Here is a 15541-nt window from a genome sequence, read left to right as displayed (position 1 = left end):
TTACACCAGGTCATAGATTTTTATCCACATCACACCTATTATATTATTCTCTCATGTCAGACACTTGGATAAAATAGTTTGCATTTCTTTGTTTTTTTAAGGAAGACACATCATTGGCGTTCTTAGATTGGTTTGATAGTTGCTACACTACAGTCTGATGAAACTTCACATTGTCCAATATGATATTGTAATAAAATTGGGGAACTTGTCCCTCCATGGACTTTCCCACTTAACATTCACACACCTCTACATCACAGATGTTTTCCTACTCTCTTTGCATCCAGGTAACCTGCTGTTTCTGTTTACAAATCAAAATCGATTTTGATTGTGAGAAGAGGGCTCATCTGAAATCTGTACTCAGTACTCAGGGTCTGCACTTGTGTTCAATGTTCTGCAAACCATATTTCTATGATCACTGTATGAAGGGGAAAGATAACTATTAAAATAACCGGTGAAAGTGAATGCATTTGAAGCCGTGATCACGGAATCACTGCATTTGCGGTCTTTGAACACAGTTAATGTAAAAGCATCAAATCAATGGAGGAAAACTGCAACAGTTAATTTGCTGTATTCACATACAGTATGCTACCAAAAATCAAGACGCTCAAACCACATCAAATCCAAACTCAGCAGTTATATGAAATTCAAAAAAGTCAGGGAAAACTGCATTCTCAAAAAGTCATGACATTTTTCACAGCAAAGTGTAAATGCCAACAGTGAGAACTGAGTATTAAGATTATACACTGTATGTCAGACCTCTGCAAAACACAAGGCTCCAGGGAAGGCCCACTTACCCCATGACATATAGTATACAGTGCAGTGTGGTACACCGACAATTAGCAGCCATCTTAAAATCTGTCACTATTGGGATTTTATAAAATGATATGAATAACAAATTCCATGTTCTGGCCTTCAATCAACAAGAAGTACCTTGGAAGGTAATGTGGCACTTTTACTGAAGGGGTCTGGTGTGGAGAAGGGATCCATCTTTGTGGTCTTCTTGAAAAAATCCTCTGATGAAGCCTTGAACGGATCTGTCTCTTTGAATGGGTCTCCTCCAAAAGGATCTGCAGCAGAAATTATAAATCGCTGTAGTCTGTAATCTTTATGGCACATAAAAATACCCCTGCTTCCAGCTTGGGATCATTATTTGTGTTTGATACTATATGGACTTTCCACAATAAAGTTCAATTACCTCATTAAAACTCTTAAAATGAGACCCACTCCTTCTCCCTCACTGGAAAATCCACCATCTATGAATATGCAAATATTTTTTCATTTCAAAACTTCACACCTATGTAAGTTGCATACTGGACCATGCCTGGCTTCCAAACTAGTTGTGATGTCATAAATCTTGCTCATATGTGCACTTGTTAAACTGATTTAAGGTTTTCCCCTTCAGCAGATGAGTGTGAGAACAAACTCTGCACATATATCAGGGAACAGCATCACAGAAATACAGATTTATGACAGGTGGGGGATTTAACCAGACAACAGAACCAGGGATTGTGCTCCAGCTTCAAATGACAGATGTCACTTTTCCAGAGTTCCAATTAAAGGGTCTCTACATATTACCAGTAGCCGAATGGCTTTGCAATGGTGGTTTTGGACAGACGAAGACCTTGTGGGTTGAAATGTTGCGTTCATAAAAACTGATGAGCTTGCAAATTTCAGTGTGTGGACAGCCTCTCCTTTTCCTTTGTTGATGTCCTGCACTTGTACCCCATTAGAGTTGATGTGCACGCACCTTTTTTGCTTTGAAATGCCCTGAGCCATTGTTTTTCTAAGGAGGGGACAAAGTTATTGAACTACACAATAGTGTTACATCACGTGTTGGGCGCCACTTTTACACCTCGATTTTGATGTCGTTTGTGACATTTCAATGTTCAACCAAAGAGATGACAGCTCTCCATGACGTAACTTGAAATGGAAATACTATCATGTGTGGAGGCCCTTAACATTTTTTTCTGGGTTGAGATCCATCCAAGGATTGTGAAAAATCACCAAGTCACCAATAGACAGTTTTTAAGCAAGTTATTAAAGATTGTATTCTAGTAACAGCTTCACTGCACAATCACTTATGAATGAAGATTTATAAAAATATATATTTAAGTATCATGACATCTGTCAAATTTGTTTCGCTGCTGCACCACAGTAGTGTATCAGCATTTTGACCATATTGCCTGTATTATTTTTTGAGTGAAGTATCAGCATGTACCTACTTTCAGCACAGTTCATAAACATGAGGTAATTTCCTGAAAATTCTCAGGAAAGGAATGGTGATTAACAAACTTTTGGAATGTTAGGCTCAGGGAGTAAGCAGCACTATAGTAACAGGATGTGTCAGGGTTATTTGGCAAGTCTGCACTGGTTTTTCCATCATCATTAATGATGCCTGAGTGGTTCAACTAACCAACTGTGAGCACACCTCCCTGTAATATCTAGTTTGATTACGGTAAGAGGCACACTGCAGGTCATGAACCCAGGACTTGGTGAGATGCCAGAGTTACAGATATCGGTGCTTTTTCCTTCACACATCAGATACCAGCCAGATCTGACAGAAATGTTCTGTTAGATGAAGTGTTTGCAGTTAAGATGGATGTTTGCTTTGGACTACCAGGAAAACTTAACAAGTGGCTGAACAACTCAAAAAATGTTACAGAGCATGCTCGACATATTAGAAAACCAAAGCCGAGGCATGGAACAAACAAGCAATAATGGCCTGTATACTGTGGAGTAGTGGGCATGAGCCTGAGAAAGTCTGTGTGATCACAGAGTGCATCTGGGTGTGAGGTTCACTGCTGTGTGAAAAGTCTGATTTCTATCACTGATCTCCTTGTACCGAGCAGAGAAGTGAAACTCCACAATATCACTAAAGAGGGAAGTGTGACAGAAGTCACAGTTGCACACACTGCTGTTTCACACATCATCAACAAAAGACAAGGCTGCCACTACAAGCACAGCCGACTCATGGATGTGTGTATGACCGTTACTTCAGGGCTCAGAAACCATTTAGCAGGAATCTGGATTTGTACTGTTAGGTTTTTATAGTAGACCAAAATGGGATCACAAGGAACTCAATTGACTAATATTGTATTATCTGTAGGAATAAATCACTTTACTTCATGATCGCAAACATGTGAGTTATAACCATCGACTGTATATAAATATGGACGTCATGACAGCTCTCCAAAAGTGAAGCCAAAATATCTTGATTGCCCCCTGGTGGCTGGCTGCAGTATAGGTCATAAATCCCGCCCCCTCCATGTTAGCAGATGAGACATGAGACAAACAAAGATATCAAAGTACACGTCAAATACATTTTCCCCGACGTGTCGTCCATCTTTATATACAGTCAAGGGTTAAAACTAAAAGATATCCTGTTGCATATATTGATTTTCAAAGGGCAGGAAAGAATAATGCACAGGTGCTTCATTTAGCAATATCATCTTTAATACTAGATGAGATTTGTAAGTACTCGTAGTTTTTGTTTTGTTAATTTGGTGTGTCAAGAAGGTCTTCTCGATAAGTTTTGTGTAGCTGATACAAAAATGAGGATAGTCCTGGACATACTATTTAAACATTATCCAAAATGCTGCCTTATTCAATGCTGGTGTGAACAAGCCAAGTAAACCAATATTATGTCAGGGTTGTGTGTGTGTGTGTCAGCTTGTTATACTGGTCAAAAAGTGATTAATGTAGCAGTAAGCTCACAAGAATATACAATGGTATAAGGAAAACATGTCTGAGTTCCGCTCTCCCAAGTAAATACCTGTGGATGCTGATGGCTGCTTTGCAAAAGGGTCATTTTGGAAAGGGTCACCTACAGTACAGGAGAGGAATGAAGCAGAGAGGGAAGAGCAGGAAGAAAACAAAGAGGTAGATATAGACGAGTCAAAGAAAAACACAAGCTGGAAACAAATAAGCTGTCCAGAGGAAAGAAAGCATAAGATAAACAGAGTAAAGGAAGAGAAGAACAAATATCCTGAGGAGAAGAGAAAGAGGATCACAGATAAATAGAGGGGGGGGGGCAGTGAAAAGGAAGATGAGAACCTTTGAAAGGGTCTGTTTTGAAGGGGTCTTCAGAGTGGAAGGGGTCAGTGTGAAGCTCCTGAGGCTGGCTGTTGAACACAGATGGCTTCACTTTGAATGGGTCCTCCTGTGGTGGGGAAAAGACAAGGAAAGAAAAAGACAGAAGATGATTTTGTTAATTTATTGTGTTTTACAAGTGGTCGTCAACAAAGTGTTTTCTTTTCTAACTATCAGGAGTAGGTGTTTTGCAGCACAAACTCATGCAAGTGTCTTTATAAAGCAGGTGGTAGTCACAGCTTGCATTTGTGCAAGTGTATGCAAAGTGTGTCTCTCTCCTTTTTTGATATGCATTTAAGGATAGCATTCATGGGAAAACATAACTGATGTTATGTGTTTGTATGTTTCTCTGTCAGTTTTGCAGAGAAAATTCTCTATCTGTGAAGACCAGGTGTAAAATTAGTGCAGATGGGATTTACACAAGCCATACGGAAGGTTGAAACAGGAGAGGAAACATGACTATACTTTTGTTCTAAAGAAATCACATCAGACAGACTCACATCAGAGTGAGTGCAGCACAGAAATATCTAGAGAGCTACATGTAACTAACAACTGATTCTTAGAGAGAGAAGAGTGTCATCATCAATAAATACAACATCCTTTTGTTTTGTAACAAAGTGTTCTGGTTTGTGTTCATGAAATGCTGCACTATTCTGACATTTGCAATGAGTGATTAGCTGCATTTACTTCATATTTTAGTGAAACATCTACTGAATCAACACCGTCTCCACCTCCACCTGCTGCACTCTGAGATACCGGCCCTGAAGCTCCGTCCTGCTCTCTCTCTAACAGTTTTTGTGGCTTGTGTATATTTTGTGGCCTTTTGTGCATCTTATTCCATCTTTTTTTCATTTCCCATAACATTTATATGACTCCTTCTCCATTAAAAATATCAGTAGTCCTAAAAATTGTAAGATACTTACATGAGTAGTGAGACATTTTTTTTCTGTGGAGTTTCACTTTAATTGAAGTAAACATGGAGCCACATTCACATGCAGTGATTTGTACTGTGCCATTTTATTACTAACTCTGATGCACCGTTTTCCTGTAAAACAAGGGATTATTAACAACATTTCAGGTGCGCTCAATTTCATCTTTACCTCCACATAGAGTAGCTTACGCTGTAACCACACCAAAGAGCGGTGAAATGCGGTTCGCCACAAAAATAACATGCTTCTGCAGCCGGTGGGCGTGTCCTTTCATTTCGTGTCATTCTGTGTGCCACAATAAAAACATTGTTGACATATCTGATAGGCTATGTTCTCTGAAGTGAGATGATATGCCGATGAATAAAACTATCATTTTTTTTGCAAGAAAGGAATGCTTATAAATAATCTAGATCCTTGATAAGAGATTATTTGCACCATGGAGAGAAACATTGCTCTAGCTGTTGCCCTGGTGTACTTGAGGAGGAAACAGCACTGCTCTGCCCGTCATCTGCAGGTGCATCTCATCCTCAGTAGTCTCCCACCTCCTCTCACTACAGCTCCTCCTCACCCAGACCTCTCATGTTGCTGCTGGTGGCTTTGGCCAGAGTCAAAGACGTCAGAAACAACATGGTTTGCATTAATCGCAATTGTCGAGTGGGCAAAAACAGCACTGCCGCTCCTTCATCACTCTGTCTCTTTGTTTTTCTGCTTGCTGAAAGTGTCTTTGAGGTTTTTCCACCTCTTTGTACATTCATCCACTGGGAAAAAACACAATAAGAACATTGTCATAATCTAGGCCTACTGTATAATTTATTATTTGTATGTTAAGTGAAATAAATATGCCCAATAAAAGATATTTCTGCCCACCTAAGTGGGTGAAAGTACACCCCAGCCCCCCCCCCCCACCCCTGTAATTGTACAATGTGTTGTTGTACAGTATGGGGTGTGAAGAAACAGCCACAGTTTATCAGTTTATCTTCCATTGTTCATTTGTTTTGGGCAGGAAGAAATTTTTTGAACTATAGGTCGACACGTCAGGGGGCTCTGTGTTTTGATTGGCTGCAGGTTTTTTTCTCGGGCCACAATTTGCCACAAAAAGTTGAACTATTCCCAACTTATATTTTGGCCGCACTTTGCTGCAGAGGGCCACCACAGGTTTTCCATAGAGATTGCATGGCCACTCACCGCACTTCGCTGCTCTTTGGTGTGGTTTACAGCATTAGTGATGTTATCATGTTCCTAGTTCTCAGCTATTAACTTTGTGAATTGTCATGTCTGACAATGAAATCTGATAATGAAACGGAAGTCTTAATCTTCCACTCAGCCATAGTTGCACAAATCAACATTGACAACTACTTCTATCAAAAGTGTCTAGGGAGGGCGAAGCCTGTGCTTATTACACCACACACACACACGTACACACACATGCACCTTCCCCCTTTCCAACTGGCTAGAATTTCACTTAAAAAAAACACAGAAGCAATATTCATTCTTTTGCAATTTTCCTTTTTCTGTATGATCTCTGCTGCTCCTGCTCAAAACCTTCTGCAGAGGGAGCCCTTGTCTGGACTGCCACATTCCTCTGTGTGTGTGTGTGTGTGTGTGTGTGTGTGTGTGTGTGTATGTGTGTGTGTGTGTGTATGTCTAAATATATAGGGACTTTTCTTCATGTGCCATCCATGCTTCATTAACAGATTTCAACTGTGTTTAATAGACAACCCTGCATCTGATCCAACTTTTGATCCCAAATATATACCAGTATATTTACTGTGCTTATATGAAAACTATTGTCAACTATGATATTTAATATGTATAATACAGCTGTTATTAGCATTTTTTATGTATCATAGTCAAATTGACACCTCTGAACAGTCTTTAACTACTGGGATGTGTGAATTTGCTTAGGGCTGGAAATTCTGAATAAGAACTGTTTGCCAGGTGTGAGAGGGACTGAGCCAAGGTAATGATGTTATTATAACTAAATTGTGGGATTAGATCAGTGCTGGGGAACTCTTAAAGGCCCAAGGGCTCCAACTCTGCAGGGAACACAATGGAGAGACATGAAGAGAAATAATAACCAGGGGTTTTAGCAAAAGACAGTTCAAATGACAGAAGTGACAGCCAAGGATCTGGCCAGCTGCAGTTTGCAAACTTGCTGGTAATCTCCTGTCTAGATGATAATAGGCCTCAATAAAGAGGAGGAGGAAGAGAGAGAAACTATGTAGAGAAGCAGGAACATAGGATTATTGGGTCATTTACAGTCGAAAATAGTTGGTATATAAATGGCATAAAGGCCTAAATAATGTAGAATCATGCTCAGTATTGTATTTAGTTTTGCATAAATCTAAAAACATCACCTAAATTCCTCTGTTCTGTCACTAATGTCATGTTTTAGTGTTTGATCACACTTTAAAGGATTTGGGTGGTGATTTTCTATATTTATCTTATTGTCAACAAATCTCATGTTTGGAGCCAAACCAACAAGCCTTTGGGGTGAAGGAAGGCGGTCCACCGCACACAGAAGTTATATCAGGCTTTCATACACACACAATACTTAGAAGTATATCAGTTCATTGTTGGTTTGGCTCCAAACATGAGATTTGTTGACAATAAGAAAAATTTATATATGTTTATACATACATTTATACATGTAGTTCTGACCAAGCAATCTGATTGGTCAACTAGACATTTAGAACGTGCTCAAATCAGCATGACAACACACTTAGCCGTGCTCAAATGAAAAAAGCCTCATCACTAAAAATATTACTCTGCCATTCATTAGAACTACAGACTGTTACGTTGCGCTAACAACAACAGTCACTTCTGGGTAGACGTCTGGTAGTTGATTAGAATTGCGGAGATATGTGAACTTGGCAAACTTGTCTGTGGGACGAGTTACACACGCACGCACACACTCACACACTGAAAACCCGAACCCTTCTCCACTCTTCATCGTTATCTGGTATCCCCATACACAGCAAAACTTAGCCATTTTCCCTTCAGGTGAGAGTATATCTCAGCTTCTACTCAAGCATTATCCATCAGCTGTGCTGGTGACACGGCACTACTAGCTTAAAAATGTCTGTGAAGTTTGCGGACAAAGTAGCTAAATCTGTCCATGGAAAAATTACTTTTTTCAGCGGATATCTTAGTTACAACGAGAATGAGCTAGCAAAGCGGTTTTGTGTTTATATGTGAGGTATTTATCCAGTTTGGGAAATGCCGCGAACTCCAGAAAGCATTAGGTGAAGTTGAAGGCTGGCTGACTTAACAGGGACCACAAATCGCCTCTGATGCTTGGTCGTTACTAAGGGTCGACCTACTTGCTGGAGTAGTAAACTAGGATTCATTACATAGGATTCTACTGACGTGAGTGATTGTTTTCCAGGTATTAGTCATACCCCATGTGTTTCCATGGAAACAGAGATAACACAAGCAAGAAGTTTTTTATTTTTAGAGTGAACTGCCCCATAATATGAATACATTTTGTTTATATCTTTTATTTTGTTGGTAAATGTTGTATAATCGCAATATTATACTCAAGGGTGTGCTTTATCTTTATTGTTGGCACTTCAGTGATGCTTATTGATTGATGACTTATTGATTGATTGATTGATTCATGCTTGCTTAAATAGAAAATCACCAGCCAAAGCCTTTAACAAATATATCGGGACATGTTACATATTTTGCAGAAGCTGTCATTTATTACACTATCACCCTATGGAGACCCTATGGGCGCTTAACTATCTCTCTTTAAGAACCACAACAGCACACAAGGACTCTATCTGGGAGTCACTGAACAACACCAAGAAAAAACTAAATGATTGTTGGTTGAACGGCTGACTGATAATTTATTATTATAATTGAACTGATTACACTCCAGCCTCTCTGCCTCCTGCTCTACCCAGCGGCCACAACCTCCTCCAGGAAATGGTCAACTATCTCTGCATCCTGCTCTGCTTCAGCTCTCCTGGCTCACCTGAGAAAAACAGGCTGCAAATGTGAATCTTCTTCTTATATCACTGTTACATTTGATACTTTTAAAACCAAACACAAATTGATTTAGTTGATTTCTGTCTTTAGATTTTTGTCATTAGGTAAGTATGACAGGTATATAAAGGGAGATTGCTTCATCTACAATATTACTTTTCTCAACAGGCATGTGTATGCAGTCAATGTAAAGGCGCTACACACTAGATTAAAAGATTTTAATGGCTTAACAGTTGTTTTTTTCTGTACAGAACATCAAACAAAGGAAAATAAAAGCAGTTAAAATGGTTTTGTTGACTTAAATCATCATACTTCTAAGATAGTTTCATGACTTCTAGGCCTGGCATTAATAAAACTGATTATAAGACTTTAGAAATGTTCCAGGACCTATAGACCTGTCTGCATTTGTCCAGGTTACAGAGTCCATTGCAGTGAATTGATCCCAGCTCTTCTCTGAATTACTGTACATCATCAACTGTTATTTTTATATTGGTATAAATTCCCAAACATTCCTAAAGCAACACCCAAGTGTTCAAAGTCAAATGATGGTATCTTGTCATATTTTTAAACTATGTAGTTATATATTTTTCTCTTTTGAAAATTATATCTCAGTCTCAATAGGACTAAACTGATTAAATAAAGGTTTTATTGCATTGTGCCTCCAAACGTCCTACTTCACAGTTATCTCCTGTACTACCACACAGTCACAGTCACAGCAAGCCCATGCTGCCTTCAAGGACTATTGTGTAGGATTTAGTGGCATCTACCTTCCCCCCCGCCCACCTTCAAAGTGTGTAGGAGATTATATTCCATTTCTGCCAATATTTCTGCCAATAGATCCCCCTAATTCTTACACCCTGGTCCTTCAAGATGCTGCATTACAAAACATTCTAAAGAGACTAAAGGAGAAAAAAGAGATCTCTTTCACTGCTGATAGCCACAAAGCTGAAATTATCTGTGTTTATACTTTTTAACTGAAATGTATTCGATCCTACTGAAAACATGTGTTTTTGTTGAGAATTTGATGTTATCAGCGTACCGGGAAGCAAAAGCAGAGTTCTAATAGAGATGCTGACCTGTGCTGCTCTCACCATGGCTGGGAATCCTCCGTTCTCTCTGTCGCTGAAGCCCTCGCTCATGTCGGCCAGGTTTGTCATACTGCCTCCATGAGTTCCGTTCAAGGTGCTGTTGTACTGCTCAATACTTTTAGATACTTCCTGTTGGCTGTCCTGAATCTGGGACAACTTACTGCGAGCCTGCAGGACACAAATAGTTCAGTAGCAGGACACATAGATACAATGCTGCATGATTTTCTTCCTTTCAAAAAACTGACAGTGAGTGACACAACACTACAGGGAAGAGAAAAATAAGTGTTTTGTTATTTTGGTGAACAAAATGCTTTAAATTCTCTCCTAACAGTTGTTTCTTAACCCAGCTTCAATTGGGACTATCAAGCACATTTCTTTATACCAGACATTCAAAACAAACACTCTAGTCATCATTTTGCTTGAATATGGCAGTTTGGAACATGCTGAGTTGAATGGACAAGTATTATATACTGCAGGAGTGCTTTCAGATCCTTCTATGACTGTTTTATATTGTACTTTTTCCCTCTGAAAACTTGTGAGTGTAAGACTCCAGTGTAACTGACATGAATCCACACTGACCAACGCTGCTGTTCTCTCTGAAGAAAGAAAAACACATATCTTTACAGACGCCTTTAAAGCCTGCTGACTTTTTCATACTCAGTAGACAGAAGTTGGGCTGAGTATCATTTTAGGGTGTTTCCTCCTAAAATAGGAACATGCTGGCATTTAATATGAGAGAGGAAATGGATTCAGACCTATGATGCTTTAGGTACATAGCTTGCGCTTTAGTTGTCTAAACTGCTGAAACACCCCAGGGTGGCAGATCTTACATGGAGTTTTATGAATAATAAAAAGGTCTAGGAGGACTATGTAATGAAAATCAACATGACTGGATATTATTACAGGTGAGCATGAGGAAATGATCAGCTGCTGAATTCTCTATGTCACCTTCTGACCAGAGAGAGAGGGAGCAGTGGCAGAGTACAGGCTTCTGCTTTGTCCTGTGCTTGTTTCCATTCAGGGGAATGTTATCGATCATATCAGGCCTCAGCATAATGGACGGAGACTGCATCATGTACCAGTCATACTCCGCATGTTTCAAACTGAGTATGTAAGTTGCAGGTGGTTTAAGCTGTGTGTGTGAGATGAGTGATTGATAAGAGACAGATGACAAATCACAGCAGTTGGTGCTAAATGAAACCGACACACCTTTCAGACACGTACACAGTTAGATGTTATGTTCCTGTTTTTCTTGTGGTTTGAAAGGACAAAATACTGACTTAAAAGTGGCAATTATATGGCGTAATGGTGCCCCCTGTTGATGACTTTCAGACACACACACACACACACACACACACGCACACACACAGGCCCTGTGTCCTACCTGGTTGATCTCATCCTGCGTGGCCTTCAGAGACTTGATGATGGTCTCCAGTTGGATCTTGCCGGCAGCCAGGCTCTGCTCCAGCTGGTTCTCCTCCTGCTGCAGCCGGCCCAGGTCGGCCTTCGCCCGGCTCAGCTCCTCCTCCTGGCACTGTAGGTCTGACTCCTGGGAGTGGATCTGACTCTGGAGGGTTGAGATCTGGAAGCAGATGAGAATGATGCGATGAAGATGGGTTCGCAAATGAACAACTTCTAAACTAGCTGGTAACTCTTTGAAACACTGAATATGTTGCTGCTGTTGTGGTGTTAGTTTCAAATAGTGCAACAGTAAAACAATCCCTTATTGTAAAATCACCAATATTAACACATTTAAGATTTAATGAATTACTTACTCAATAATCAAACTATGGTTCAGTGGCAGCAGTGGCAAAGCTTTTACAATACGTCACAGAGGAGGAAACATTTTTCACTTTACTCGCATTCCCCAGTTCTTCCTCACCATCTGAGACTCTTCCTGGCACTTTATCCGGACTTCGTTCAGCATGTCCTCTAGTTTATGTTTCTGCTGGTCCATCTCCTCCAGGCGGTCCTGGGCATCTTGTTTCTGAGCTTCTAGTTCCTGCAGGCTGGCTGTCTCTCTGTCCAGGTCATTCTGCATCTCCTGTTGGAACATACAGAAAAAACTGTAAGAGCCAATCAAGAATCATGTAGGTGTCCACCATTTGAAAATGCAAATAATGAGATCAGGGGAGTGCTCTAGCAAGTGGACTTAAAGATCCCCTCCAGACCTGTTTTAAGACAAAAAATGTGCCTGATATACAGTAAGTTTTTCACAAAAATAGATTAAATTCTCATTTAGAAATTTGTGAAATTACATCTACTCCTTCTTCATTGTAACAATCTAATGGAAGTCTATGCAATCACACATTTAAGAGGCTTACTGGATTACAACTGATTTCCAGATTGGTTGTGATGTCACAAAATCATGCTCGTAGGTTATTAACTGGTTAAACTGAGATTTAAGATGAACATCTTTCATCATTCAGCATAAGAGTGTGAACACATACAACATTCTGCACAGTGACACTAAAAAGTGAAGTAACAATAAGCAAGACACATTTTTGAGTGGAGGGGGACTTTAAACTTCAAGTCTGACTTCATTTACACAGATAATAAAATTCAACAACATTTCAACATTTCTGTGTGTTCCAATTTTAACTGAGGTCAAAATGTCAGTGGAATACTGAAAACGTTGTCCTGTATCAACTTCTTCAGGATAAGATACTCTTTAATCATTACATTACAGAATTCCAGATTTTCCAGGCCACAAGATACTTGTATCCGGCTACATCTACACTGATTATATGATATACGTTCTCACCTGCACCTCTGCATTTTTATGTCTGATGGCCTCCTCTGTCTCCCTGATGTCCTGCTCCAAAGTGTACTTCTCCCTGACACACACACACACACATACAAAAACATATGCACACAAGGGTGCACACAGACATAATTATGTTAAAAGAAAAAAAGAATCAAATAACCATCAACCCCTGCTGTGTGCACACATCAACATGTCAGAGTAACAAGACACTGGACTGGAACTCTATCAAATCCACAATGTGAGGAGAAATAATAAAGATAAGTCAAATAAAATCATGAAAAAAAATCATTTCATCCTCTTTCTTAAAGTACTGAAAACACAGTAATATACAGTAGGTGTATAAGCATTCAAACCCCTTTACTTTGATATGATATGATTAGGCCTACATGTACCTTGACTTTTTGCCATTGATCTACACAACAGTCAATAATAACAACATGAAAACATACAACATTTTATGAAAAAATGTAAACACTTTAATTTCTGTGGTGTCACTATAGAGTTGACAAAATGCCAGTCCATGATATTCAGTAGCTGGTGCGTTTACCTGAGAGTATTCCACTGGGTAAAGGCAAGAGTGCTGACGCAGCATGGAGAATAAGTGGTGAACAAACAAAAAATTGATAAAATACACACATCAAAAGATGGTTGGATGGTTGGCTGGGTGGATGGATGGACGGATGGATGGATGGACGGATGTGAGAAGGAAGAAAACAGCTCAATGAGGCGAAGCCAAGATATCTAGTAAAGCTCATCCACATCTGCCTGTTTCACATTTCCTTTACTGACCATTTTATCATATAATATTGTACAATACTGATGGTTAATTGCAAAAAAAAAAAAAGTAAATACAGTTGATTATCACTGTACTCCTCCCTCACTGCTGTAAGGAAATGGTTGCACCCTAGCATAGAGCTGAGGGTATGCTTAACTGGGCCTTAACTGGGCTTTTAAGTAACCATTTCTTCTCCCTTTTATGTTGTGTGCCAAAACCGAAACCTCTAGCCTTGACACATACATTTAGATTTTAATGCAGTGAGTGCACAAAACACTACGAAATGACAGAATAACAAGGGGAAATCAGATAAAATGGCTAGTCTTTATGAGAATAGCCTCCTTATCTTGTTTACCCAGTACATATAGTACAGTGTTGGTCCCAAGCCACCATTATGAGTCAGTCTAAATGTGTCTTAAAATTCTGCCGTAATCGAAAATTCTTATCAAGGAGGACACTTTAAAATTTTGTGAAATCTTTAAAAAGACATATTTTAAATGCCTAAGAATTTTGTATTCTCAAAAAGTGTGAGTTGATGTTTAAAAAGGCTGAAACAGTTGGTTTTCTCCTGTTATACTACAGAGGGGTTGAAGACCACTAATGACAACCATCATGTAGAGCTGTGCCAAACACTTGAGATGTAACATACAAGGGAAGTCTTCCTTGTATAAAATGTAATGACAATGATGGTACATTTAAAAAAAGAACTGAATAAAAATAAACACAATTGAATCTTCAACCACAATGGCACTTTGTGTCCACTAATAAGTCACCCTGGCAGAAGATTTTAAAGCTATAATATGTAACTATTCTGCATTAAAATGTCTAAAAACAACTCGACCTATTATATATACTTTCTTCAGTGGTGTACTTACATTATCCCAAATGTTTCCAACAATTTTCAAACCCAGAAAAATCAGTAATTTTAATCAAGGTAACAGTCTATTTCATTTGGTCACCTGTCAATAGCGTCATATCCCATCTACTTATTAGTATACACACACAAGATGCATGCATTGGTGTTGTGGTTGTCCGCTACAATGGTCTCTACCAAAGAGCATACACTTACAAGATAATATCTCGGCTACATTGTGGTTGTCCATCACATGGGCATCTACCAAAGAGTACATGCATACAAGATAATACATTGGCGTTGTGGTTGCCCGACACAAACTCTGATGAATTGACTTTTATTCAGTTTTAAGCTACATTTTTATGATACACCTTTTAGATTAAGGTCATTTTTAACTGTATCTTTTAACCAGATGAAGGATTTTAGTCATTGGATGTTTGGAACTTAAGTTATCAGAGAAACAAGCTGAGCAAATGTTAGCAGCAGCCCAGCTAACAGCCCTTCCTGGAAGTCCGGTGCTCGCTGAACATTGTCGGAGAAACATTGATTTTTAGCGTGAAACTGCTTTATTCAGTGTTTTTATCTGTTTTAATCATCAGATCTGTTTGTTTTGGAGAGGAGGAGACCTCTGCAGACAACTCGGCTCCCGGTAAAAACTTCCTGAACGATGAACACTGAAGTAATTCTATCTCGGAGAAGCTGGTTGTTTAACCCTCCTGTTGTCCTCTGGTCAATTTTGATCCGGGAGGACAACAGGTGTCATTATGTGCTGTCATTAAAAAAATTGAAATGGTTTTAAAACCGTATCCTGACTAAACTTTTACATATACCAGTCTGCCATAATCCATCAACATATTTTCCTCTGATTTCAACTATAGTTAAAATAATTCATATCTCTTTGTCAGGATACTGTTTTGAAAGCATTTCAATTTTTTTGATGATAGCACATAATGACAATGAAGACAACAGCTCCCATGATCCAACGCTACTTCACAACATCATCACACTCTATCTTTTGTTATTGTTTTGATTGAGAGACCCCTAGCGGCA

At 39.2% G+C, this 15541-nt stretch overlaps 1 protein-coding gene across 11 annotated transcripts in view; it reads right to left on the bottom strand.

Annotated features, from left to right (window-relative positions):
• The window catches only part of LOC137188373 (epidermal growth factor receptor substrate 15-like 1), a 56349-nt gene that overhangs the window by 22760 nt on the left and 18048 nt on the right, over window positions 1-15541 (bottom strand). For 2 of the 11 annotated variants that reach the window (XM_067598028.1, XM_067598030.1), the window contains exons 14-20: window positions 12861-12933; window positions 11979-12140; window positions 11481-11678; window positions 10085-10264; window positions 4054-4159; window positions 3773-3823; window positions 931-1067 (exon numbers count right to left, since the gene is read on the bottom strand). In XM_067598028.1, coding sequence (XP_067454129.1) covers window positions 931-1067; window positions 3773-3823; window positions 4054-4159; window positions 10085-10264; window positions 11481-11678; window positions 11979-12140; window positions 12861-12933 — 907 coding nt within the window. The other 9 variants (XR_010929378.1, XR_010929380.1, XR_010929379.1 and 6 more) reach the window with 9 other exon arrangements.

Source organism: Thunnus thynnus, chromosome 8 (assembly GCF_963924715.1).
Source record: "Thunnus thynnus chromosome 8, fThuThy2.1, whole genome shotgun sequence".
NCBI classification, from domain to species: domain Eukaryota; kingdom Metazoa; phylum Chordata; class Actinopteri; order Scombriformes; family Scombridae; genus Thunnus; species Thunnus thynnus.
This window is presented reverse-complemented; position numbering and strand designations above follow the sequence as displayed.